The sequence below is a fragment of the Colletotrichum destructivum genome, chromosome 3 (genome assembly GCF_034447905.1).
Source record: "Colletotrichum destructivum chromosome 3, complete sequence".
NCBI classification, from domain to species: domain Eukaryota; kingdom Fungi; phylum Ascomycota; class Sordariomycetes; order Glomerellales; family Glomerellaceae; genus Colletotrichum; species Colletotrichum destructivum.
The window spans coordinates 4747030-4773115 of NC_085898.1; the positions used below are offsets into that span (position 1 = coordinate 4747030).

The window sequence follows — 26086 nt, forward strand, 5'->3', positions numbered from 1 at the left end:
ATGGTGGTGCCATGTGACGGGTCTTCTACAAAACCGACCATCCGCGGCAACATTTGATCGACGGGAGAAATCCGGACAGTTCCTGCAGCAATCCGAGTGAGGAGAGGCCCATTGTGAAGATGGTAAAATAAAGTCGTCATGTCATCGTATCTATTGATGGCTCATGCCTCGTCTGCTACTGCCAACCTTGAAAACTTTTGGGTATCAATGTCATCCTTTTCTTTGCCGCTTTTCGAGGAATCCCTCCCTTCTCCCTCCCCGTTTACCGATGGCACGGCAGACCCCTCCAGGTCATCGGCTGCCTCCTCGCCGTCTTCCTCATCTTCATCCTCATCTTCATCCTCATCTTCATCCGCATCCTCGGAAGCGGCACCGCCATGGTCACCTTCATCGCCCTTGGATGCGGCCTGCTCTTGGATGGCCTTCTCCAAGTCTTTGGCCATCTTCTTCGTGAACCCTGACGCCTCCAAGGTCGCATCTATCCTCTTGGCACCGCCCTTGCCAACCAACTTCTTGGCGTCCTTGTAGAATGGCCCTGGGGTTGTGCCGGTAAAGTGAAACCTCTTCTCGAAGAAGCGCTTGATGCAGTTGACGTCTCGATCAAAGTACATCTCGGCATTCTGGTGGTCCATTGAAACCATTTGCGGGAAGTCAATGACTATTGGAATCAGTGTGATGGTCTCTTCTTCGCCTTCGTCTGTCTTCGTAGTGGATGTCTCCTCCTTGATAAGAATGTTGAACTCGTTGAAGTCGCCGTGAATGAGTCCGTGCTTGGCTAAGCGGAGGATCAAATCAATCAGCTCGGCATAGAGGGTTGCCGGATCCGGGATCGAGGAGATTTGGCGGAGCGGAAACGAGTCGATGAACGACATGACGATAGTGTGTCGGTTTTGCGCGATGGGTTCGGGTACGGGAAAACCTTCCTCTTTGAGCGCCTTCATGAAGGCAAACTCCTTCATTGCCGCGAGGCGGGAAAGGTACATCCACGATCCCGACTGCTTGTTCTTGAGGTAGTCTCTGTTTGACTTAACCGTCCGGAAGGAGATACGGCCCAATCTGTGGATCTTCAGAATGCACTGCATGCCTCTATCGTCGGCCACCATGACGATATCACTCTCCTTTCCAACGCCAACTCTGCTACCGACGCTGTAGACCTCCTTGCGCGTCGAGTATGTGTGCATCGCGAGGTAGTCGAGACCACCGTAGGTGAGGCGGTAACCGTCGTACTTGGCCTCCTTAACCTTGGCGATGAGGCCGACCTTGGCGAGGTTCGAGATGGACCGGTGCACGCCACTTGCGCCGCCGCGGAGGCGCGACAGTTTCTCGATGAGGGGAGTTGGAACCAGCTCGTGATTCTTGGTGCCTTGCTCGACCTAGGTATGGACATGTAAGTGGGCTGCGAGGGGTCGTGGAGGGGTAAGGGGTCGAACCGCTGCAAGGACGCGCCAGTCCTCGGCGGCCAGGTGGCGAAGCGCTTTGGTATCCAAATGCATCTTGAAATCGTCGCAATCTTCCTAAGATAACAGTCTCAAAAAGGGGGAATGAGTGCAGTATCAGATCGATTGTCGACGTTGATGGCAGAAATCTAGGACTCCGGTGATGAACCTCTTCGACCCCACCATTGGTCTGGAAAAAGTTGGCTTGTCGTGGGAGGGACGGCTATCGATAAGAGGAAGACCGCTAACCCAGGTTAGCAAGCGACCGCGAGGCGGTTGTCGCTTGGACCCACAAGCTCCGGAGCTTTCATTTTCCCGGTACCGTTTGCAGGCGGCAAGGCGCTCGCGTAACCGGGGAGCTTCGACTTGCTGCGTAGCTTTACAAAGCTACCATCATCTTCCCATCCCTCACGATTCGAACCACCCGCGAACCTATCCTCCCCATCCGCATACCATCGATTCGATCTCGCTTTCCTGACGAACCACAGAAAGAGCCGCGCTTCTTCTTGACCGAAATCTCGAGGACGTACACACCCCGCAAAGAGTCCACAAGCATACGTCAAGATGGCGCAGGACAGCGAGAAGCCTACCGCTGCCGACAAGGGCAAGGGAAAGGCTGTGGAGGACAGCAAGAAGGACAAGCCCCAAGTCAACGGCAAGAAGGAAGATGAGAAGATCATCGACTGTGAGAGAAGCCTGAACAGCGTCATAAGGCGAGGAGGGGCTAACCGTTTGCAGCCGCGGAGGAGCTCAGCGAAGAAGACCAACAGCTGAAGAACGAGCTGGACATGCTTGTCGAGCGTCTGACGGTTCGTTACGCATGCCTGTCACATCACTATCGGACGCTGACAATCCACCGTAGGAAGCCGATGCCTCCCTCTACAAGCCAGCCCTGGAGGCCATGAAGACCTTCATTAAGACCTCGACCTCGTCAATGACGGCCGTGCCCAAGCCTCTCAAATTCCTCCGACCACACTATGAGACAATGACGAAGCTGCATGAGGAGTGGTCGGCGGGCGAGAACAAGACTTCGCTCGCAGACGTTTTGTCAGTAATCGGTATGACATATTCTGACGAAGACCGACAAGACACCCTCAAGTACCGCCTGCTGGCGCCCTCATCCGACATTGGATCGTGGGGTCACGAGTACACCCGGCATCTGGCCTTGGAGATCGGTGAGGTTTACGGAAAGCGGATAAACGCCGACGAGCCGACAAAGGACTTGGTCGACCTCGCCCTGATTCTCATCCCGTTGTTCCTGCAGAGCAACGCCGAGGCCGACGCCGTGGACTTGATGAGCGAACTTGAGATCATTGACCAAATTCCCAATTACCTCGACGAGAACACGTACGGTCGCGTGTGTCTGTACATGGTCAGCATGGTCAACCTGCTTACTTATCCGGACAACGAGCTTTTCCTGAAGACGGCCCACGACATCTATCTGACATACAAGGAATACGCACTGGCAATGACGCTTGCCATCCGCCTCAACGACATCGACCTCATCAAGGCTGACTTCGAGAAGGCCGAGGACCCCGCTCTCAAGAAGCAGCTTGCCTTCCTGATTGCTCGGCAACGCATTGTTCTGGATCTCCCCGCTGAAGACGCAGACTCGCAGGCGATTGTCGAGTGCTTGTCGAACCTTAAGTTGTCGGACCACTTCAAATCCCTGGGCAAGGAGCTCAACATCCTGGACCCCAAGACGACCGAGGACATTTACAAAAGTCACCTGGAGAGCAGCCGTGTTGCGGGCATGACCAACCTCGACTCGGCCCGTCACAACCTGGCGGCTGCCTTCGTCAACGCTTTTGTCAACGCCGGTTTCGGCAACGACAAGATGATGTTGGTGGAGCAGGATAAGGAGAGTTGGGTATGGAAGACCAAGGGTGACGGCATGATGTCGACCGTTGCTTCTCTGGGTACCCTCCTGCTTTGGGACGTCGAGGCTGGTCTGGATAAGATCGACAAGTACACCTATGCCGCCGAGCCCGAGATCCTGGCCGGTTCGATGCTAGCCATTGGTATCATGAACTCGGGAGCTCGTGTCGACTCGGAGCCTGCCTTGGCTCTACTGGGTGATGAGGACAAGCTCAACCACAAGAATCCTCTCGTGAGGACGGCCAGCATAATGGGCTTGGGCCTCTCTTATGCTGGATCGAATAACGAACTTCTTCTGGAGCTGCTGTTGCCCATCATCACCGATTCTTCCCAGGAGATGCAGATCTCCGCCATGGCTGCTCTATCGTGCGGTCTGATCTTTGTTGGCTCCTCCAACCCCGAAATCAGCGAGGCTATTGTCACCACCCTGCTCGACGATGAGCGCAAGAACCAGCTCACCGACAAATGGACTCGATTCCTTGCTCTCGGTCTCGGTCTGCTTTTCTTTGGCCGTCAAGAGGAAGTTGACGTCATTCTGGAGACACTGAAGGCCGTCGACCATCCCATGGCGAAGCCGACGGCAGTGTTGGCCGAGATCTGCGCCTGGGCTGGTACTGGCGCTGTCTTGAAGATCCAGGAGCTTCTGCACATCTGCAACGAGCACATTGAGGACTCGGACGAGAAGAAGGGCGACGAGCTCCTCCAGTCATACGCCGTGATTGGTATCGCTCTCGTCGCCATGGGAGAGGAGGTGGGCCAGGAGATGGTTCTCCGCCAATTCGGCCACCTTATGCACTACGGCGAGCCTAACATCCGCAGAGCAGTGCCCTTGGCCATGGGCCTCATCAGCCCCAGCAACCCGCAGATGAAGGTCTACGACACGTTGTCGAGATACTCTCACGACAACGACAACGAAGTTGCCATCAACGCCATCTTCGCCATGGGTCTCTTGGGAGCGGGCACGAACAATGCCAGATTGGCTCAGCTGCTCCGGCAGCTGGCCAGCTTCTACCACCGCGACCAGGAGTCTCTCTTCATGGTACGGATTGCGCAGGGCCTGTTGCACATGGGCAAGGGAACGATGTCGGTCAACCCGTTCCATACGGACCGCAACGTACTTTCGCGCGTGTCGACGGGTGGTCTGCTGGCGGTGCTGGTGGCCATGATCGACGCCAAGCAGTTCATCACGTCTAACTCACACTACCTGCTTTACTTTTTGGTGACGGCGATGCACCCCCGCTTCTTGGTGACGCTGGATGAGGACCTGAAGCCTCTCAAGGTCAACGTCCGCGTCGGTCAGGCAGTGGATGTCGTCGGACAAGCGGGTCGGCCCAAGACCATCACCGGCTGGCAAACACAGAGCACACCGGTGGTCCTGGCGTACGGCGAGCGTGCCGAGCTCGAGGATGAGCAGTACATCAGCCTGAACAGCACACTAGAGGGACTGGTCATTCTCAAGAAGGTGAGTTTTGCTGCATGGAAATTTCTCCCCTCCCCCGTTCCCCATCCTTACCAAAGTCGACGACGACGGGCGATACTAACGACGGACAGAACCCCAATTGGGAGGAGGACAAATAGATGGTTTAGGGGTGTTATGGGGTCTTGGGGGATCGTAGGTTCAGGCTTGGGACTGGGACACGATACACTGTATAGTAATTCTACGTCTGTGAGTGGCATTCGGAATGGCATCAGACAGATGGGATCCCACACGAATAGATGGATCAGCTACTACAATGAAAAGGCGTTCAAGATTGTTATAGTGACCTTGTCGGAGATATGTACGTGGGCGGGATCATAAATGTTGGTGGACGGCGGTGAGAGGGAGGCCCGACATCGGTGAGGCGAGGGGTAACTTGACCGATCGAGTCGTGCAGAAAGACTCAATTGGTCCATGGCGTCTATACAAAATAGTGGCATCAGGTTCGTTGAAGACTTGAGACATATTGAGCGGGGAACGGCTGAGCGTGGACGAAGCCGACGAGAATGAAGCTACCTTGCTCGTACGTAATAGACGTCACAATCGCAATGGTGGGCTTCTGCTTGTAAGCGATACGGCCCACGGGGGACAGGACGGAACGTGGGTCGAACGGGTTGATGGGTGAAGAAGGCTAACCAGGCTGGTAGCGCTGAGCCGTGTGGCACCCTGCGCGATATGCGAGAGCAGCGGAGGGGCGTGTCTCGAGTTCTCCTCTCGCCTACTAGTGTTGGTGGAGGAGGAAGAGGTCGCAGTGACGAAGTGGAGGTGCCGCGAGACCCATGTCCGACTCAACGCGATTGCGATGCGAGGTTGCCATGATGGCTATCCACAGCGAGACGTGGACGGTTGTTCGGTCTTGGTCTCACAGACTTGGTGTTACGGTCAAGGCGAGATCGAGGAGACAAAAAGAAAAGCACGGATGTACGGAGAGGCTCGATGGTGGTCGTGGGTGGGAGGGTTGATGTTGATGCTGTTGTTGGCTGTAGCTGTGGCTAATGGAGATCCCGGGGCCCCGGTCGGTGCGACGGAGCCGGGGAGGGGGATGTCGGCCGCCACGTCGTTTGGTCCTGTGGTACATTCGTAACATCCTCTATCTAGTCTTGTTATTCTTGGGCGGTTGGTGTGTGTGGATGTGTGTGTCTCTTTTGTAGGCTTCTGAAGGTGATTGGAAAGCAAGTCGGTGTGTTGTTGATGAAAGGCTGCTTGGAGTGTGTCCTGCCGTCTGGGAACCGATGCCAGATGCCAAGCCGTGTGCTTCGAGAGACGGTCGGTATTGATTGGCCTGCTCCGTTGGCCATTGACCGGTTGAATCACAAACAGATTGGCGGTCGGCCATGGCACCTGCGTCTGCGTCTGCGTCTGCGTCGGCGTGTAAGTACTGGCTGCGCTTTGGAAGTAGTTTACAGGAGGGACCGCCTCGGCTACTGAGATGTTTCTCAGTGTTCGTACCCAGGTAGGTAGGTATCGTGAGTGCAAGAGAGCGTTGAGCGCTGTGGAGAAGAACGACCTGCAGAGGAGTGGATAGCGCAATATATTGGATGGTCCACTGGGCCAATCTAGCTGTTCCGCGGGCCACAAAGCTGCGGACCGCGGTTCAGGGAAGCCCGGCCTGGCACGCCGAGATGCCTACAGTACAGCAGCAGCACAGCAGAGTCCAGACACCTCTCAAAATCCCGAGTCCAGCTACCCAGCCAGGAATGGCCGAGGCGAAGGACCCTTGGAAAGAAAGGAGCTCCTTTCTTTCCATTATGTTTCCCATGCGCCGGTGCGCGGCGCGCGTCTCCGCTCCGTATCTTCCCCCCCCGTTCTTTTACAAATATAGGCGGTCTTGCTCCCCAGCTTTCTACCTCGGGAGGACAGTATCTGCGCTCCTATCCATCTATTCCCTCGCCGAGTTTCCCTTCCCCCTATCTTTTCCTTTTCTGGTCCAGGTACCCGTTGTCGAACAGGGGGAACCGGGCGGATCATACGACAAGACCCTACGATTATCGGATCTGCCGCGAATCCATAACTTGCGTGGCGTTTGGGGGTGAGCGCAACCAGGTCCTCACGCCTGTAGAGGGGTCGGCTGCCAACAACACACCGGTCTCGGTCGTTGCTGGATCTTCACTCTTTGGTTCCGAGATCGTCTCACATCAGATCCGAGTGACACACGCAGTGCCGAAACATAGTCACACCCAGCGGATATAGATACCTGCAGGATTGCGCCATTGCCGTCGATCCCCGGATAGCAGCGCAGTGGAACAGAGCTCGATTGGCCAACTATTCTTGTGAACCAAGAGAGAGGGCGTAACTCGACTTTCCTACTTCTCACGTACCCTACTTCGACATTGAGAGTTCGGGTCGGCCCTACATAACAGCAACACACACCGGCACCATGGGTGACGACCGCAGCATCCCAATCAAGGCTTCCTCAAGCCGCGACTTTGTCGCCCAACTCAGCTCGTCGTTCCGCGTGGGCACGCCGCAGGCACAGGAGATCTTGGCCAGCGATCTGGCCGAATGCTCAGACGACGAGATTCCCGACGAGAACGACGACGCCGCCATCGGCTCCGCCTCCGAGTCCGAGTCCGAAGAGGGCCCCCTCTTCTACCGGCGCCCGAGCGGTGTCGCCTTTGGCACCTCTCGGCCCGTTATGAATCCGCAGACGTACGCCGTCGAAGAGCCGCCCGCCGCCCTCACCAGAGTCGAGAAGAAGCAGTCGCGCGACGCCGAGAGGAGTCTTCTCCGGGACAACCATATCCTGCCGCCCAAGACACCTCGGACGGACAGCGAACCCTTCTATCGCCGTGCCTACAGACGTTTGTTCAGCACAAAGGTCCCTCTCGAGCCTCACGACGAAGAGACACCGCAGATCGTCATCCGCCGACCTACCGAGTCCACTCCTTTGTTGTCTGGCGCCGCCCCGGCGCCCGACGCCGAAGAAGGTCACGAGCACCTTAACGAACAGTGGGAGGCGGCGGTTGCGGCGGGTCAGCTCCGTACTACCTGGCAGCGGGAGGCCAAGACCATTGTGCAGTATGCAAGCCCGCTCATCGTCACCTTCATGCTGCAGTATTCGGTCAACGTCGTCGCCATCTTCGCCGTTGGCCGCATCGGCACCATGGAGCTCGGCGCCGTGAGCCTGTCCACCATGACGGCTACCATCACCGTCTACGCGCCATTCCAGGGCCTCGCAACGAGCCTCGACACCCTCTGCGCGCAGGCGTACGGCTCGGGCCACCGTCATCTCGTCGGGCTGCAGATGCAGCGCATGACGTACTTCTTGCTCATGTGCTTCGTGCCGCTCGCCGTGCTGTGGTTCTTTGGCGAGTCGGTACTGAGCCTCATCATCCCGGAGCCCGAGTCGGCGCGGCTGGCGGGACAGTACCTGCGCGTCATGATCCTCGGCGGGCCGGCCTTTGTCTGCTTCGAGGCCGGCAAGCGCTTCGTGCAGGCGCAGGGTCTGTTCCAGGCGACGACGTGGGTGCTGCTGATCGCCGCGCCCGTCAACATCTTTTTGAACTGGCTCTTCGTCTGGAAGCTGGGATGGGGCTTCGTCGGCGCCCCCACCGCCGTCGTCTGCACCCAGAACCTCCTCCCGCTGCTGCTGTTTCTCTACGTGCGCTTCGTCGACGGGTACCAGTGCTGGGGCGGTTTCAGCAAGCGGGCGCTCGCCAACTGGGGCCCGATGCTTCGCTTGGCGCTGCCCGGCATGATCATGATCGAGGCCGAGTACATGGCCTTTGAGGTGCTGACGCTGTTCTCGAGCCACTTTGGGCCGTCATACCTCGCTGCACAGAGCGTCGTCGTCACGCTCTGCGCCATCACCTACCAGATCCCATTCCCCGTGAGCATTGCCGCGTCGACGCGCATCGCCAACCTCATTGGGGCCGGGCTTGTGGATGCGGCCAAGACCACCGGCGTAGTGGTAAGTGCTACCCCTTGTTTCCCTACCCTCCACATGATGCCGCCCTAACCGGTCCTATAGGCGTTCGCCGCAGCGTTAATAGTGGGCATCTTCAATGTCATTATGTTTGGCAGCTTGCGGTTCCATCTACCGCGGCTGTTCACCGACGACGAGGAGGTCATCGCCATCGTGGCCGACGTACTCCCGCTGTGCGCCATGATGCAGGTGTTTGACGGCCTTAGCGCGGGAGCCCACGGGCTGCTGCGTGGCATCGGGCGACCGTCGATTGGCGGGTACGCCAACATCACTGTGTACTACTTGATCGCGATTCCCTTGTCGTTCGGGACGGCGTTTGGTCTCGGGTGGAAGCTCAAGGGACTGTGGCTGGGCGTCACGGTCGGGCTTGCGTTGTAAGTGTTCTCCTGCATTTTGAAACGGTGCTTCCCAGACCTCCCGAAGATGGGACGAGAGAGAGAGAGGGAGGGGACAAGGCAAAAAACATACACCACGTGAGAAGCTTGGCTGACTGAGCGGTTTCTTTTCTTTTGTTACAGGGTCGCGACTATTGAGTATTCGTTTGTGTACTTTACCGACTGGCACAAGGCGGCGAGAGAGGCACACGCGAGGAACCAGGCAGAGTGAAACATCTCGCGGTACGATGTACGGTCGGATGTCAAAAGCCTCATGAGAGCATGCGCTCGTGCGTGTCGAGAGCAGCAGCAGGAGCTCATTGCGAGTGTTTGCGTCTATTTACACACCAAACGGCATCATATGTTGAATCTTAGAAGCGTCTGTAGCATGGTTTTTCTTGTTCCATTTTTCTCTAGCGGTAATACTGAGCAACCAAACGCAGCGGGAAAGCATGAACAACATGGAAGGAGCGGAAGAGGGGAGAGAAAGCAAGCAAGCAAGCAGGGCGATCCACGACATACAACGCGGCTCAGCCGTCGCATGTTCGGAAGCCGTTTTCGCTCCCGTGTCCCAGGAATGGCAACCAACCATATCACATGCCATTGACACATGATGGATGTTGTCCTGTAACGTTGTGGGAGTGAAATGTTCGCCCAGCTTTCGGTGACGGACGTCCGTCTATGATAGAAGGGCGGCACCCACACACACACGGAACGGAGTTTCTGGGGCTCGACTCCAATCGGAGCGGGTGCATTCGACTCCCTCACTACTGCAGTCTTTCGTCGCTCATGAGTGGGTGGATGAGCGTGATAGAGGGTGTGGTGAGAGTGAGCACTCAGCAGAAAGAAAGGAAGCTTGGTGCTGCAGGGGAACGGGAGATTGGGGGGCAACCGCAACAGTGACAAACAACCGAAATAGTGAAAAGTAGGTCCCTAGGTACACACTTCCCAGTAATACTATTGGCTCACTGGCCCCCTGCACCCATGCACACCTGCCCTGCAAGCCTGCAACGGTGAGAAGGGTGAGGGGCACCATTTCATACTTTCTCCTCGAGCTCGGGGGACCCCTCATTTTCGGCGCCTTTTTTGCTCCTCGCCCGGCCACCGCCCAGACCAGACGACATCCCACGTTGGCTTACTGTACCTAACAGAACGCAGAAGACCTAACGTCTCTCCTTGCGCGTCTCGCACTCTCTCGCACTTTCTCACTTGAATTTCCATTTTCACTGTTTTTCGGACGGGAGAAGCTCCGATCGGTTATCTGTGAAGGTCGTGTGGCATTACGTACACCTAACTAACCCATCCGCCCATATAGTAACGGTAGATAACCCCCTCCCATGCCCATGCCATTGCGCGCGCGCCTCTGTTCTCCTGAACACAGCAATATTGGATCATTGGGGACTGTGTATTCGATTCTGAGGTTGACGCGCGACAGTATAGGAAGAGGCAGCCGAAACACCTACCATGGCCACCACTACCACAACGACCACGGCGCAAAATGAGGCCATCACCGCCGAGTCCATCCTCCGCCTCTTCCCCGATATCGACACTAGCACCGAGGCTCTTTCCGGCCACGATGCCGAGCAGATCCGTCTTATGGACGAGGTCTGCATTGTGCTGGACGAGAACGACAAGCCCATTGGCAACGCCAGCAAGAAAGCTTGTGCGTCTCCTCTCTCTTCCCCCGCCCCTTTCCTTTCATAAGAGAGTTCGGCACGCAGACAGCCAGCTGACAAGAGTCCGGACGCAGGCCACCTCATGACCAACATCGACAAGGGCCTCCTCCATCGCGCCTTCTCCGTCTTCCTCTTTGACCCGGCCGACAATCGCCTCCTCCTCCAGCAGCGCGCATCGGAGAAGATCACCTTCCCCGACATGTGGACCAACACCTGCTGCTCCCACCCGCTGGGCATCCCCGGTGAGACGGGCTCGAACCTCGAGGACTCGGTCGCCGGCGTGAAGCGCGCCGCCCAGAGGAAGCTCGAGCACGAGCTGGGCATCAACCCGGCCCAGGTCCCCTTTGAGGATTTCCATTTCCTGACGAGGATTCACTACAAGGCTCCGTCTGATGGCAAGTGGGGAGAGCACGAGAGTATGTCACCCACGCGTCAGCCGAACACGAACGGGAGGTCCAACTGGAGAGCGGTTATGCTAACACGAAACAGTCGACTACATCCTCTTCATCAAGGCCAAGGTCGACCTCGACATCAACAAGAACGAGGTCCAGGCGACCCAGTACGTCAGCGCCGATGAGTTGAAGAAGTTGTTCCAGGACCCCAACCTCAAGTTCACCCCCTGGTTCAAGCTTATTTGCGAGTCCATGCTATTTGAGTGGTGGCAGAGCCTTGACAGCGGTCTGGACAAGTACGCCAACGAACAGGAGATCCGCCGCATGTGAGCGGATAGTAAATAGTGTGCCAGTCTGGGATTGCGGCAAGGTTTGCTGCTGGTCCCGGGACGTAGAGACGCCGGCCGGAGAACATAGGACGTGGGGGTTTACTGCCATGCGGCGGGAAAAAAAGTGGTAGCATTTTTGGTGTTGATCCGCGCCAGCCTTTTTCTCTGGAATTTTTACACTGAGATATCCACCTCTCTCACAATTCTTTTTACCTTTTTGATTTTTTTTTTACTTTTTTACTAGGTTTACTAGGTTTCGCATAAATACAATTTGGGGCACCGGCCTTCGGCCACATTGATTAAGACAGTCTGTGTAACCCTCAACATATTATTTTTAAGTATATACCATGGAGGTGCCGGTTCGGTTATCGAGGGGTTTAGTGTCACAGGCGCAACGTGGAGATGTTTCTGGGACATGTTGCTGGGGACCGGAGGATAAACGGGCCAATATGCAGTAAGTCTTCGGGGAGGAAAAATCCACCGAAATGCCGTCAGATACTGCCGAGACTCTGGGAAGCTCATCTCAAAGCAAGTTACCATGCAACGATCAGAATGAGGTATCTAAATAAATAAACTGGAAATTAAAGCCCCTACTCAACTGTGTCTAATAATTCCTCCAGCAGGCTCGGCGAGTCGAGTTATATACTATCAAGCTTGCACCTCGGTTCTGTCTCGCTATTTTTTCGACATGAAATGCTCTCTATCTATCTGTGAGTTGCTGATATCACTAGGCACGACTTGTTGGAAAGATGAATAAAGACTTCGTAGGGAGTATTGCTGATTAAACGCATGTGTGAGATAACAGGAGGCTTGTAATCGTCAAGCCCAGTTCGATCTTCAACTGAAACCAGCCCTCAATGGCACAATATGACTGCACACTATGGATTTGGGGGGGGGGAGTGAGACAAGATCGATCTGCTACCCACGGGTGGCACAACAATCCGAAGAGGCGAGGTGACACAATACTGCATATGCACCCCACGTACGAAGAATGCGATGCTATGCGTGCTTGGCTTATCACACCACGCTGTAGTCTGTTGGTCTTGAAACCCTCCCCTTATCTCGACGAACATTCCTGGCCGATTCCCCATGAGACGCCGAACCAACAAAGCCAGCCTCCAAAGTGCCAACGGCCCACGTTTACAACGCCTGCACAACATGTTGTGAGGAGGCCTCGTTGGGACATATCTGGATTGAAAACAAGCTCAGCCGGCTCCCTGCTAAGCTGGGGTTGGGGTGGACGCGAGTAACGGAGCGGCCGCACGCCGCACGGTGCGGTACCCCCGGACATCGACGCCCGGAAGTGCGCCGTGGCCCCACTGCCCCAAGACGGAGCTGGCAGGTTGGTCCTCCACGATAGGAGCAAGGTGGACATCTTGGCCACAGGTTTCGAAGGCGAACTATGCCGTTGTTGGCAAGTCCAACCGCTGCGATTGGTCAGTCTGGGAGATATGTGATGGTCGATCCCAAGATACAGGTACTAATACAGGCTTCCCAAACCACCCACACACAGGGCTTGACCGGCCTGTCTTTCCCCGCACATACCGGCAGTCCGCTCGTTGCTCCACCTCATCCTCCCGTCACCAACAAGCCAGGATGCATCGTGCGGCACTCGCAGTCCTCAACAGCCGGCCTGGCCACCCTGCTGGCGCTGCTTGAATGCACCAACAACGGCACTTGGGGAGGCGAACGAACGTTGGTTGGGCCCTGCGTACCCGCGCACACCAAGCCCGGCCCCTCATCAGCTTACACGCCGCTGTCCTCGTGCCTCTTTCGTTACGGCATATCTCGATAGTCTGTGGATCTCCGAGCATGGTTCTGGCTAGTGTTGAGGTAGAGCCAAGGCGCGCATCAAAGGCAAGATTGCCCGCATACTATCGGTGCAAGCCACTTGCTCTCTCTCCCTCTCTCTCTCTCTCCAATCGATAGTCAACTTGCCGTTCTCGTCGCTTCTCATGATCCGTCAATCATGGGACAAGAGGCCTATCCCATTGCCGCCAGCTCACTCCGGTTGGGATAGAATCGTGCAACTGAACACTGAACCACCATCCCGTGACTGGTTGGTTCTGTAGCACCTCTCGACACATCCCACTCTCCATTGTTGCCACGGCTTCTCAAGCTATCCATCTGCAGCTCATCCTTCGCCGGAACTTCTTGTCTCTCCACGACCTCCACCCTCCCCATCGTCCCAGCTACCTGTCTCACCCTCCCTCTCGCCCACTGTCTACACTACTGTCCCCTGTACGTCCAGTGACGCTTACCAGGCTACATAACCCCCGTCTCCTCTCCGCCCCCTTCCCGCCGTTCGTTTCCCTTTCCCGCTCCTCTCCTCTCCTCGTCTCATCGTCACACACTTTGGATAGGTTCTCACCAACACACACGCAAACTGTTTGGCTTCCTACCAAGGCAAGAATAAGGATAAAAGTCCTTTTTTTGCATCGAGAGTCTCTCGTCTCGAAGGCCCCAAGAACCGGGGGGCAGATCTCTGGACAAGCTCGCAGCCGTCAGCTGTGCTTCGTTGCTAGACTGCTACTCATCGTCTCGACTACTACTATCAATTCCAGACTCCACTTATACCATCCCTCAACTTTCTTCCCCAGTCTCATAACCGTCGTCTGACGTTCTGCCTGACAATAACCCCCGTCAATCAACCAAGCATCCCGCTCCTCGCACATCGTGAAGACGTCGTCGCTGGATCCCGCGCCTTGCTGACGACAAACTCTTACGCTCCGAGCCCAACAAATCCAGCACAAAGACTTAACCCGTCGAAATCGTTATTGATGTCGGTTGACCTCCGTACAAGCCTCAATTGCCTGCGCCACCCATCCAGATTTATGCCCGTCTCGAGAACACAACTCTCGAGAGTACATACGGGCGACAGTATACAGAATTTAAGTACGTCGCCGCACACCTGCAGCACATGGGCCCAGGACCCGAGGCAATGTCCGATGCTAACTCGCTCAACCAGATTCGTGAAACAGAGACGGGGGCCTTCGGCAAAAATAAAAACCCCCAAAAAACAAAAAAAAGCGAAAGGAGAAGAAGAAGAGGAAGAGGAAGCCCGCCCGTCATGGAGCACGTAAGCAAAAGCGTCACCCTTGTTGAGCTCAGCCGTTCCCTCGTGCCCCCGAAGTGGGAGGATACCGTGCGTGTCATTGGCATGTCGGAGTGCAAGGAGGCCGGCCTCTCGCTGGCCCATGCCTTTGCTGCTGATGATCTTAGCCAGTATCTTCTCGACGCCGATGACATGGCGAACCTGTCGGCCGAGTCCAAGTGGAAGCTGCACGTCGACATCATGGTCTACATCGCCGCCGCCCACTGCATTAATGGCACCGTCACCACCATCGGCCCGGACCACGACGCCGTTGCTCTGTGGTGAGTTTCTTCCTTTTTCCCATGCCCTTGTTTCCTGATGAACTGTCCACGTTAGAGGCGTATAAGTGTATCACCCAGACAAGCACCCCACAGAGATGACGAACCCGGGCTAACACCAGACGGATTGTTTGTAGGATGCCTCCCGGAAAGGACGCCGACGGATGGTGGACCGTCCTCCGCAGCGGTTTGTGGCGTCTCTACTTCCAGCTCACCGTGGAGGCCAGGCGTCGTTACTACGACGAGCTGTTGCCCCTGTTGCACGATACCAAGCTCGAGGTCATGGGCGAGCGGGACGGTGACTGCTACTACCTGGTCTACCTAGGGACCAAACCCAACGCCCGGGGCAAAGGGTACGCGCGGAAGCTGCTCAACGACATGATAGAGAGGGTACGTCGAAGACTTTCTTTTTCGTCCGTCCAGGCTCCTCAAAACTTGGGTGCTGTCTCTGGGCGTTGTCGTTCTCTCTCTCTCTCTGTCTCTCTCGCTTCCCCCTGTTCTATTCACATGAGATAACTCGTTGAGGGTTTCATCCAACGCCGACTGACACGCGCGATTAGGCCGACGCGGAGAACCGTGCCGTATACCTCGAGTCCAGCTCCCTCGCCAATAACGCGTACTACCGCAAGTTCGGGTTCGAGTTCAAGCGCGAGATCCGACTGACGCGCGGCGACGCCCCCGTCAGCCTGTTCATCATGGTCCGCGAGCCGTGCCCGCGCAAGGCGGGCGGAGGCGGCGGCACCGGCGGCCACATGTACTCGGCCGCCGTCCCGAGCCACATCAAGATGCAGATTAACGCTGTCATGAAGGAGACGGTGCGGGCTTGATCCGTCGTCGCGGCACTCGCCTACCAATGGCGTCTGTTTGACGGTCAGTTTCTTTTTCTGGTAGCGCGCGGAATTCGGTGACGCGTTCGTCTTCTTCTTCTTCTTTTTCTACTACCGTGGGGATTGTCCCTTGTCTGATGCGTTCCTCCCTCCCGGGCGGCTTGCGCCTGCGTCTTCTTGCTGACGACAGCTCGATAAGTTCAACATGATCCCCGACGGGGGCGTGGTCTGGTTCAACACCAGGCGCGGGCTCGGTCCACCGTCTCTACCGCAGCGACGACGGGATGGTGGGTTTAGCCGTATGGTTATGAAATTTTTTAACATGTTTTTCTTCTAGGGGCAGTTTCTTGCTTCCAGTTGTTTTTGCTTGTATCCGGCGACTAGCTCTAGCCATTCATTAGAATACCGATCGATCCTCTCGTTTCATTCATATTCATAGGATCACGGGCTGTTACGCCTGTCTCCTAATTTTCCCGCCCATGTCGTGACAAATACATCAGCACACCACCTGTGCTGATCCTTTTCTTTTGGCCCGAAGTCGATGAAACCGCACGCAAGGATTCTTTCCTGCGTGCGTATATCCATTCCCATCATCTTGACTGAATGATAGTATACCAGCCACCCCCTTGTCTTCGAAACGCCCATGTGCGTCTGGATCGTCTAGTAATCCAAAATGGCCCACGTCTCGTCGTCGACCGTCGGATAAATCAGACCATTGCCGAGCAGGTCGTCCGCAGCAGCTATCACGCTCTGCGCACTGAGGCCAGTCCCGCTTACGATCCGGTTGATGTTCACGCCCTCGTTGCCGCCGGGCGAGTTGTTGATGAAGTTGAAAATTTTTTGCGCGGCGGCCGAGCAGCCTCTGAGCTTGTCGGCCTGGCCGGAGTTCCCGCCGGCACCGGCACCGGCACCGGCGCCGCTGCCATATGAATCGTCGCCGTCAACGAACATGCCATCAGCGCCGCCGGCGCCAGCACCATTGACCGGGCCCTTGGAAAAGTAGAGGTGGACGTAGGTGGCCTCCAGGAGGTGGTAGTTGACCTCGTTGAAGTCGGTGACGGGGCGGATGAAGTGGGCGCCGACGTGGCGCTTGTTGTTGAAGGACTTGAGGCGGCCCCAGACGCGGACGTAGCCCTCAACCTCGAGGTTGGCGTCGGCGTCGTCCTTCTTGTCTGTGTCGACCCACTTCTTGACCTCGATGAGGCCGGTGCCGTCGTCGAGCTTGAGGGTAATGTTTGTCGGCTGCGGCGAGATTTGACGGATCTGGGCTACAAAAGTTACCTGCGGGCGGGGAGAGTCGAGGGGTCAGCTGGATGTTGCGCCGCCGAGTTTGTGTAAATCAAGATGAGGAGGAGTTGGGTTTGTGATGTGGGGGACTGACTTGTGTGACGGTAGCGCCGTCAATCTTGAAATCGGCACCCGGGTAGGCCTCGTCGGCGTCGATGATCTGCTTGATGGTGACGGGGCGGAGGGACTCCTCGCTGTAGGCCTTGCCGCCGCCCTGGCTACCCTGCTGAGAGCCACCGTAGACGAAGCCGCCGGCATCGTCGCCTCCCTGGGCGCCATAGGGCGTTTTCGTGAAGCCGCCGTATGAAGCTGTCGCGTGGTCGCGGTTAGTTTTGAACGATTGCTCAGGTCACAGATGCAAAAGAAAAACCTACTCATTGTCTACGTGTGTTTGTATTGAGGGATCAAGCGGATGTCGGTTGTCGAGGGGTCGTGAGGTGTGAGGGCGAGTTGTTGGTAGAGTGAGATGGTGGTGGCGGGTGTTGGTGGTGGTGATGATGGGACGCGTCTTTTTCCCTGGAGACGCGACGAGGAGTTTAATTGATGTGCACGCCTGTCCTCTTTGGAATGCTTACTGCCGGCTGCCCCGCGTTCAGGCAATGAACGAAATGGCTGGATGAAAGGCTGGGGCCACAAGTTACATAAGCAGTGTGGTCTGTGGTCGTGGTCTGTGCAGGGGATCCGGTTATCGGACTCCGGTCTGATATTCATACTGTATATATTAGTCTACTTGCAGAGCCGAGTCTGATGAGAACGCTGTAGTTCATCTCGCAGTTCGCAGTATAGACCCTGACATGATTTCCATGCATCAACTTCGGTCTGTGGGCCATTGATTCACGGAATGTCAAGTAGACCTGCTGTGTACGACCAAATCCATTCCTATTCCTAGTTCTTGTGGCAAGATGTAGCACACATGGTAGACTGACGGCTGCCTTGCAATTCCATGAGATTCTGTCCATAGTGGTTGTTTGTCACTGCGCCGATTAGCCTCGGCTGCATTGCGGAGGCTCCCGCACCAACAGAGCACCCACCCCAGGGCCCCAGGTCCCCCACCCCGGCTTTGACGGTGACTGGACCGCTGGACTGCACCGTCTGGAGATGCTCCTCGGGGACTTGAAGGTCGAGACGCTCGTTGGGCATGCCCGTTGCTTCTGACATTGACATCAACCATTCATTCCGTCCCATCCCATCCCATCCCATCCTCCGAACCAGAACCACACCTTTTGCTCTTCCACCACCAGCCACTGCGACCACCTCTGCATCATACGCCCATCCGCTTTGCTCTGTTTAGCCAGTATTTCCTTCTGTCGTCCTTCTCCCGTAGATTCCGCGACCACGTCCACATCGACACCCGCCCGTCGCCAAACTCCACCGCCATCCGTCTTATCGTCACCACACCCGAGGCGCACGTAAATCCGAGCAGCAGCCCGCATCACGCGACACGCCTTCGAACCGAATTCTACATGGCGCGATCTCAAACAACCATCCTCCCCGTCATCCCCCTCGCCCGTGGCACCATCCTTCTGCCGGGCGTTGCACACCGCATCCCCGTCACCGCCGCCCGCCCCGACATCCCCGCTCTCCTCGCCAACGTGTACACCCGCGCCGCCTCCGCCGCCCCGAACGAGCGCATCGACGCCATCCCCATCGCTTGCGTCCCCGTTTCCTCCCCCTTTGTCGGCCCCAATGGCCAACTCCTCATTCAAGATGCCGACCAGATGGACGAGTCTCTCATCAAGGAGGTCGACCCTGGAACCGCCCGCAAGTCTGACCTCTTCAACTACGGTGTCGCCGCCCGTATCACCGGCATCGAGGGGAGGGGCACAGCCGAGTTCGCTTTGCGTGTAGAGGGTATTGCGAGAGTCCGTGTAGAGAAGGTCACCCAGGAGAGGCCGCACTTCGAAGCCAAGGTCAAGTACTTCCACGACGAAGGTTAGCATACAGCTCTATTCCCCCCCCCCCCCCATTGGCGATAGCACCAGTTTGCTGACCTATCACTCTCAGTCGCCACGGACGCCCAGATGCAGGAACTATTCTCCCTCCTCAAGCTGAGGTCGAGAGAACTCGTAACGATCCTTCGCATATCCGCACTCCTTCCCAGAAGCCCAGATAGCCCCGGCGGCCTGTCGCCCCTGTTGACTCGGAGGCTCGAAATGTTCATCAATAAGAAGGAGCTAAAGGAAGCCGGTCAACTTGCCGATTTCATGGCCAATATCGTCGAGGCCTCGTATGAGGAGAAGCTGGAGGTTCTGGCCGCCCTCGACGTCAAAGTCCGCCTGTCCAAGGTCATTGAGCTGCTGGACCGTCAGGTTAGCGGCATCAAGAACAACTTCAAGATCACCACATTCACCAGTGTACCCGTGCAATTCCTCGACAAGATCAACGACAAGGCTTCACGTCGCGTCGGTTCCAACGGCGCTGCGGTACCGCCCAACACCATGTTTCCTCCCGGCCCCAACGGCGTCATAGGCCCGAACCAGGACGACGAACAGGAGCCCAATGAGCTTGAAGAGCTCAAGAAGAAGCTGGACAAGGCCGGGCTCCCCCCTGACGCGGCCAAAATGGCCGACAGGGAGCTGCGAAGGCTTAAGAAAATGATGCCTGGCAACCAAGAATACCAGGTCACTCGAACATGGCTGGACGTGCTGGCTGAGATTCCTTGGTCTGCGACCACAGACGACAGACTGGGGCCCGACACACTTGCCAGAGCCCGAAAGCAGCTGGACGAGGACCACTACGGCCTGGACAAGGTCAAGAAGCGCCTGATCGAGTATCTGGCCGTGCTCCGGCTCAAGCAGTCCATCAATGACAATGTTGACGAGCAGATCAAGAAGGCAGAGCAGGAGGCAGTCCCTCCCAAGTCCGAGACGGAGGAGGAGTCCCAGAAGAAGGAGGCCGCTGATGCTGACTTGGAGGAGCGCACGAAGCTAGCCAACACCAAGATCGACGTGCTCCGATCAAAGCGAATGGTCGACAGGTCCCCCATCATGCTGTTGGCTGGCCCTCCTGGTGTAGGCAAGACAAGTCTGGCCAGGTCTGTCGCCACGGCCCTGGGCCGGAAGTTCCACCGTATCTCGCTTGGCGGTGTCAGAGATGAAGCCGAGATTCGCGGTCATCGACGGACCTACGTGGCAGCCATGCCCGGTCTAATTGTTCAGGGCTTGAGAAAGGTCGGCGTGGCGAACCCTGTGTTCCTCCTCGACGAGATAGACAAGTTGGGCATGTCCAACCACCAGGGGGACCCATCCGCAGCCATGCTTGAGGTCCTGGATCCTGAGCAGAACAACTCGTTCACGGACCACTACGTCGGTTTGCCCGTTGACCTAAGCAAGGTCTTGTTCATCGCCACCGCCAACAGCCTCGACACCATTCCTGCGCCGCTCCTCGACAGGATGGAGACAATCTATCTGCCGGGCTACACGACGCTCGAGAAACGCCACATCGCCATGCAACACCTTGTGCCCAAGCAGATCCGGGTCAACGGGCTCTCGGAGGACCAAGTCAACTTTGACAAGGATGTCGTCTCCAAGATTATTGAGTCATACACTCGTGAATCAGGGGTTCGCAACCTTGAGCGCGAGATTGGCTCTGTCTGTCGTGCCAAGGCCGTCGAGTTCGCCGAAGCCAAGGATGGGGGGCAGCTCGAGACATACAGGCCGCAACTGACGGTCGACGACATTGAGGAAATCCTGGGCATAGAAAAGTTCGAGGAAGAAATTGCCGAGAAAACGAGCAAACCAGGCATCGTGACGGGTCTGGTGGCGTACAGCTCGGGCGGTAACGGCAGTATCCTGTTCATCGAGGTTGCCGACATGCCTGGAAATGGCAGCGTGCAGCTTACTGGCAAGCTGGGAGACGTCCTCAAGGAGAGCGTCGAGGTCGCTCTGTCGTGGGTCAAGGCCCACGCGTACGAGCTGGGCCTGACATCGGAGCCGGCCGCCAACATCATGAAGGAGCGCAGCATCCACGTCCATTGCCCCTCGGGTTCGATTCCCAAGGACGGCCCCAGCAGCGGGATGGCACAGGCGATTGCCCTTATTTCCTTGTTTTCCGGCAAACCAGTCCCTCCCACGATGGCCATGACGGTAAGCACACACCCTTTCCCTTTTCTTCGATGATGAGATGATTGGTCCATAAAAAAAAAACCCGGTACGCTGACACGACATGTTGTGGCACAGGGTGAAATCTCTTTGCGGGGCCGTGTAACTGCCGTTGGAGGCATCAAGGAGAAGCTCATCGGCGCCCTCCGAGCGGGCGTCAAGACGGTTCTTCTGCCTGCGCAGAATCGGAAGGATGTAAAAGATCTCCCCCAGGAGGTCAAGGACGGCCTGGAGATCCTTCACGTCAAGTAAGTCTAAACGCCCAGGCACCCCCTCGCCTCGAGTCGCTATATTTCCCTCGCTACATGAGATCGTGTATTCCCTTCTTGCTTTTCCCCTTTGTTTTCTTGGCGTCGTGCCCCCGATGTCGTGCGACCACACAACTGTTGCTGAGCCCCCGACCCTGGAACCCCTTCCTTGTCATGTACCGTGTCACTGACGTTTGCCCTACCTCAGTCATGTCTGGGAGGCCATCCGGCTCGTCTGGCCCGATTCCCAGTGGCCCGGCGCGGAGCCCTTCCCGCCCATTGAGAGTCGGCTGTAAACCGCGTAAAATGGTCCTCGTGATGCGCAGCCCTCGGAAGCAGGCAGGCGCATCAGTGAGCCACTTGCTCCCATTGTATTAACTACTCTACTCAGCCCAGTCATTCATTTATTGACACCACGAAGCCGGGGCAACAGCTTCTCACAACGACAATGCAAGTAACGAAATAGGGTCGAGGTTATGTGGCGATCAAAGCCTCGGTTGGTACGGCGTTTTCAAATATGTCTCGGGTGCGCGAGACGGGCGTTCAAGGCAGTGTTTCGGGATGCATTTCTGCGTGCAAAGTATGTATTTACGTCTATCTGTATTCATGTATCTTCAAACCACCGACGTAACTTCCATACCACTGCTGCTTTTGAGACATTTTGCCGCTCGTCACGTTGTGGTGAAGCAGGTTTCATGCAAATAGGCGACTCACTGCTCTCGCCATACTCTGAGCTTGAAGAGTCGGACAGGAAACCGCCCTCCCACATGCCTGGCCAGCCCAAGCAGAGACCTCACCGGGGATGCCTGCATCATCGAGACACCCCAAGAATATGTGGCAGATAAGGTGGTCGTCTATCATCTCGTTGGTCGACATATGCTATGCAGGTGCGGGACTAGGCACGATGAGGGCATCGTCGGGACAGGGGGGGTTGGACTGCATATCCTGGTGCTACAGCATTTCCCAACAGGAAAATCGTGAGTTGAAGGGGCGGGAAGAGAGGTCTGAAAGAAGACCCGCCAGAGTCGCCCCCCCCCCCTTTTCTCTATGTCTCTGGACTTTTTGACCTGCTCGAAGACGACGAGGCCTACCCTGCCAACGGTTCTGTTCGATATCGACGGGACACCCGGCAGCGAATACCGCCCTCTCGTCTAGGCGTTCAGTTCACAAGCAAGGGCAAACCTGCGCAACAGGACTCGGTGACCATGGTAGCCCGACCGGTGCGTCCCAGGGCTTCCCAGGGCGTGTCGACCCGTCGCATCCCTAACCCCCCTTTACCCTCTTCCGCGCCGCTTCCGGTCCCGAGGCTGCGGGTAAGCGTCCGGTCCCCGGCGGCAGGAAGTGAACAGCCGAGGGGGGAGCGGGTGGCGATGTTGGCTGCCTCCCGCGGTCGGTCTTTGACCGTATCCATGGCGAAAAGGAGGGGGAGAAAGAGAGAACAGGCGTCATCGGGCATGTTTTCTTCTTTTCCCTTCTACACCTCCACCTTCCTCATCTTCATCATGGGCTTTATCGTCGTTCACGGACACAGTGGCTGTTCACCAGGCTTGTCAGATCTCCTTGGGACGACCGACCACTGCGAGACGAAGACACTCCAGCCACGCCGGATAGGCACAGCGCGGCAGCGGATTGAAAAGGAGTGGTTCTGAGGCCTGTCGTTCCTGAACTTGGTGTTCCTAAGACACTCCCGCGCCTCCTCCCGCCCACCTCCTGTTTGCCTTCGTGCCACGACATGGCCAGATTCTACTGGGACTCGATAAGCGAAAGTCTTTGGTCCCGGGGGAGATTCGTGTTCGTTACACGGAGAAAAGGGAAAGAGGCATGTACTACGGAGACTTTCTCCCCCCCTCCCTCCCTCCCTTCCCTTCCCTTCCCTTCCCGTCCCCCCCCCTTCTCTCCTTCCTCCCCCGTTCGATATTCTTTGGAACCTGTTCGTTGTCCTCTCGTGCTACCCACACGCCGTCGCGGAGGTGGCTTGACGATAGCGTGGGAAGTGGAGAAACGAGCGGGAGGGGGAGGAGGGTGTCTCGGAGACAAGTCTACCTGTTCGGGCGCGGGAGGAGGTAGTCCGGGGGCAAGCTTCAGACGTTGTCTTGGGGATGCTCTGACACTATCGTGTCCTTGTTCAGGTCGTGGCTATCCGGAATGAGCTCGTGCGAGATGGGATGGTCCTATTGTCAATGCCTTGCATGTCGATTTTGCGACTTCTGTACCCACGGGGAGGGGAGCCTGCAGCAGGCACGCCGTCTCCAAGCTGGCGCTAGAGATACGCCAGTGGGAAGCCAGTCGTTTGCCTTACCATTCTACACCAGGAGCTATTGGGCCCAAGTAGCGACGTTCGTGGGGAAGAGGGGGAGGGGGGGGACGGCCGGGAGCAGCCTCGCACCGGTAGGGACGGGTCATTTGCATCTCCTCATCTTTTCTCCGACGTCCGCGATGCAACGAAAGAACACCCGGACCAGCGTGGGGGTCAATTCGCACTTGACGGAGAGGAGGCTGCCAGGACGCGGGGCGCCGTCGTGGCCGGCTTCCTCGTAATTCGTGATGAGGTCGAGAAAGCCACTCGGGCCGTTTTCCATCCCCCGGGGCGGGGTTCATTTTGATACGCAGCCCGGGGAGGCTCAATAGTGTTCGTCCGCTCAGACTAGACGGAGCCTTTGTGGCTGGGTTTGCAATCTTGACACCGGCCGGACATGTCAGCTAGTGTCATTCTCCAGCTCTATTGCCTGTCGGTCATGACCAATGCGCCTCTGGCTCGGACGCTAGGGAAACCGGCGGCGGCGGCGGCGGCGGCGGCTCACGGGCGATGGAATTGACGACGAGCTCTTGTCTTGACGGTGGCAGATCATATCAGCGGCTATGGACAAGCCCCGCCGTGCCCGTGTGGCACACAAACCAAAAAAGAGGGTTTTCCTTCCCTTCGTCCCTGGGGGTTCGCTTTTTCTTTTCGGGTGTCTGGCTATCTATCTTTTGGGTGCGGACCCGGCACCCGTGGTGATGGTTCTGACGGGTGAGCATGAGCGGCTATTTTTTGTTGGCGATTTACCCCGAGACTCACAGCTTCGTAGACGAGGCTCGTAGGTGACCCGAACGTGACGACATCCTCGGTGAGACGACTTCAAAATGCTTGTCTTCGAACCGGCATCGCAGATTTGTGGTGGGTTCGATGACAGGGTCACGTCGGGTATCAATCAACATCAGCAATAGGCAGGTCAGTCAGTAATGGGCTGATTTGAGGGCCACAGATAGCCACAATCGCAAGGAGGAGGGGGGGGAGTGCCCTATCCAAGGATGCATTGTTGGAAAAATGCCTCGAATCGTCAAGATCATTGCTTAGTTGAGAAGTCATCCGAAAGGGCCCGCGGGCAAGGCTTTTTGCCAATGAGATCAACACAGCGGAGGGGGAGGGAGGGGGAGGAGTCCTGCCAACTTCCACTCAGCATCTCTCTCCCAGAGTCCCCCTCCTCCCCTGGTCGACCAAGCGTAACTCAGACCTGACAAAGACGACAAGCCCATGGCGACATCCAGAGGAAATGATCAGGGTCACGCAGATGCCCTCAACAGCCCAATGATGTTTAAGGGGTTTGACTGAATGATCTGTCCTGTCGTGACGCATGTTGAAAGCTGGTATCCGCCGCCGGCTTGTCCACGTCGCATTGACCGTCGCCCCGGGTGCAGGATAGAAAGGACGTCGATGTCTTTTTCTTTTCATAAGCAGGGCCGTGATTCGCGATATTGGCAGCAGCCACAGCAGCAGCAACTGGGGTGGGGGGGTTCCGAATGCCGTGCACCCGTGCAACGCACGAGCGTTCGTATATCCGTGGCAACGCAAGATGCTTTGGCAATCCGCACACGGGCCCATTCTGGACTGATATGGTAACCTTGCGAACGATCATGAGAGGATCGCTTGACGCAGACGGGGCGCGTCATTTTGTTCTGCCAGGGAATAGGAAGAAACTGGAGAGGGATACGAAGCACATACAAGCATAGACCAGGGCGCCAAATGCCAACATGCCGCCATGCCGTGGGCTGTCAGGACGGACTCCAAGATTCATATGGATAACAGGTCCATTGCCAGGCTTCAGCAAGCTTACCCTGCCGCAGCCGGGCATGTATGTATTCGTACCTATCTATGCAAGCCCGGGCATGTATTCGTACCGACGGGCTGCTGAGTGCCTCCTCTCCTGCGAGCACCTTCAGAGCGGTTGGCCGCCGGGGTGACATCTGTGGCCCTGAACAAGGGCACCAGGTTCGTCCGATGTCTGTATCCGCACGCTAGTGACTAGGTACCATGTCCGTGAACCGCCCTTCTCTCTTCCCGCCGGGCGTGTGGCAGGCCACATGCGGCCGGCTCATCAGTAATTCAGATGCGGTCGTCAGGTTGGTGGAGCCGTCACTCACAGGCTTTTCGCAGCTGCAGCAGCAGCAGCCAACCCCACCACCAATGCGCGCGGGATGATAATCACCGATGGATTGATTGCCTTACCTAGCCCAGCACAGCGACCCTGGGCTGCTTGGTGGTTGTCAAGGCCTGTTGGTGCCGCCGTAAGTGGTATTGGCGAGAAGGCCCGCTGAGTAGGACTTCTTGGACCAGTCTAGACGCTGGTGAAATCGGATGTGCGTCATCTGGAGACTCCGGACTACAGCTTTGTTACTTGCTTACTTGTATGCGCCGAGCGCCTGTCATTGTGTGTTCACCGTGTGGCGGCATGGATGGCAGTCAACGTCGTGGCGTGTTTGGGTCTTCGGCACAACCGACCTCCCT

General features: G+C 56.8%; 7 protein-coding genes across 7 annotated transcripts; 5 read left to right on the top strand and 2 right to left on the bottom strand.

Moving 5' to 3' along the window:
• Positions 1–161: 161 nt before the first annotated feature.
• On the bottom strand, positions 162–1617 carry CDEST_05549 (Putative RIO kinase, protein kinase-like domain superfamily, RIO2 kinase winged helix; the record flags this gene model as incomplete). The annotated part of the gene is made up of 2 exons (XM_062921708.1): positions 1431–1617; positions 162–1373 (listed from the first exon to the last, which is right to left on the bottom strand). The coding sequence occupies exons 1-2, from the start codon at positions 1491–1493 to the stop codon at positions 162–164; spliced, it is 1275 nt and encodes a 424-aa protein (XP_062777759.1). The 5' UTR covers positions 1494–1617.
• Positions 1618–1825: 208 nt separating this feature from the next.
• Positions 1826–5054, top strand: CDEST_05550 (Putative armadillo-like helical, 26S proteasome non-ATPase regulatory subunit RPN1). The gene is made up of 4 exons (XM_062921709.1): positions 1826–2121; positions 2175–2245; positions 2299–4776; positions 4866–5054. The coding sequence occupies exons 1-4, from the start codon at positions 2001–2003 to the stop codon at positions 4890–4892; spliced, it is 2697 nt and encodes an 898-aa protein (XP_062777760.1). The 5' UTR covers positions 1826–2000; the 3' UTR covers positions 4893–5054.
• A 1422-nt stretch (positions 5055–6476) lies between these two features.
• CDEST_05551 (Putative multi antimicrobial extrusion protein) lies at positions 6477–10097 on the top strand. The gene is made up of 3 exons (XM_062921710.1): positions 6477–8701; positions 8762–9090; positions 9235–10097. Exons 1-3 carry the CDS (start codon positions 7169–7171, stop codon positions 9320–9322), a joined length of 1950 nt encoding a protein of 649 aa, XP_062777761.1. The 5' UTR covers positions 6477–7168; the 3' UTR covers positions 9323–10097.
• A 64-nt stretch (positions 10098–10161) lies between these two features.
• On the top strand, positions 10162–11688 carry CDEST_05552 (Putative NUDIX hydrolase domain, isopentenyl-diphosphate delta-isomerase, type 1). Its single transcript, XM_062921711.1, has 4 exons — positions 10162–10410; positions 10526–10753; positions 10841–11182; positions 11256–11688. Exons 2-4 carry the CDS (start codon positions 10555–10557, stop codon positions 11486–11488), a joined length of 774 nt encoding a protein of 257 aa, XP_062777762.1. The 5' UTR covers positions 10162–10410; positions 10526–10554; the 3' UTR covers positions 11489–11688.
• Positions 11689–13821: 2133 nt separating this feature from the next.
• On the top strand, positions 13822–16020 carry CDEST_05553 (Putative GNAT domain, acyl-CoA N-acyltransferase). Its single transcript, XM_062921712.1, has 4 exons — positions 13822–14382; positions 14456–14862; positions 14997–15249; positions 15420–16020. The coding sequence occupies exons 2-4, from the start codon at positions 14558–14560 to the stop codon at positions 15684–15686; spliced, it is 825 nt and encodes a 274-aa protein (XP_062777763.1). The 5' UTR covers positions 13822–14382; positions 14456–14557; the 3' UTR covers positions 15687–16020.
• Position 16021: 1 nt separating this feature from the next.
• Positions 16022–17508, bottom strand: CDEST_05554 (Putative replication protein A). Its single transcript, XM_062921713.1, has 3 exons — positions 17348–17508; positions 17068–17282; positions 16022–16967 (listed from the first exon to the last, which is right to left on the bottom strand). The coding sequence occupies exons 1-3, from the start codon at positions 17349–17351 to the stop codon at positions 16347–16349; spliced, it is 840 nt and encodes a 279-aa protein (XP_062777764.1). The 5' UTR covers positions 17352–17508; the 3' UTR covers positions 16022–16346.
• Positions 17509–18102: 594 nt separating this feature from the next.
• On the top strand, positions 18103–22102 carry CDEST_05555 (Putative ribosomal protein uS5 domain 2-type superfamily). Its single transcript, XM_062921714.1, has 4 exons — positions 18103–18905; positions 18978–21058; positions 21152–21321; positions 21530–22102. Exons 1-4 carry the CDS (start codon positions 18437–18439, stop codon positions 21615–21617), a joined length of 2808 nt encoding a protein of 935 aa, XP_062777765.1. The 5' UTR covers positions 18103–18436; the 3' UTR covers positions 21618–22102.
• The last annotated feature ends 3984 nt before the right edge of the window (positions 22103–26086 follow it).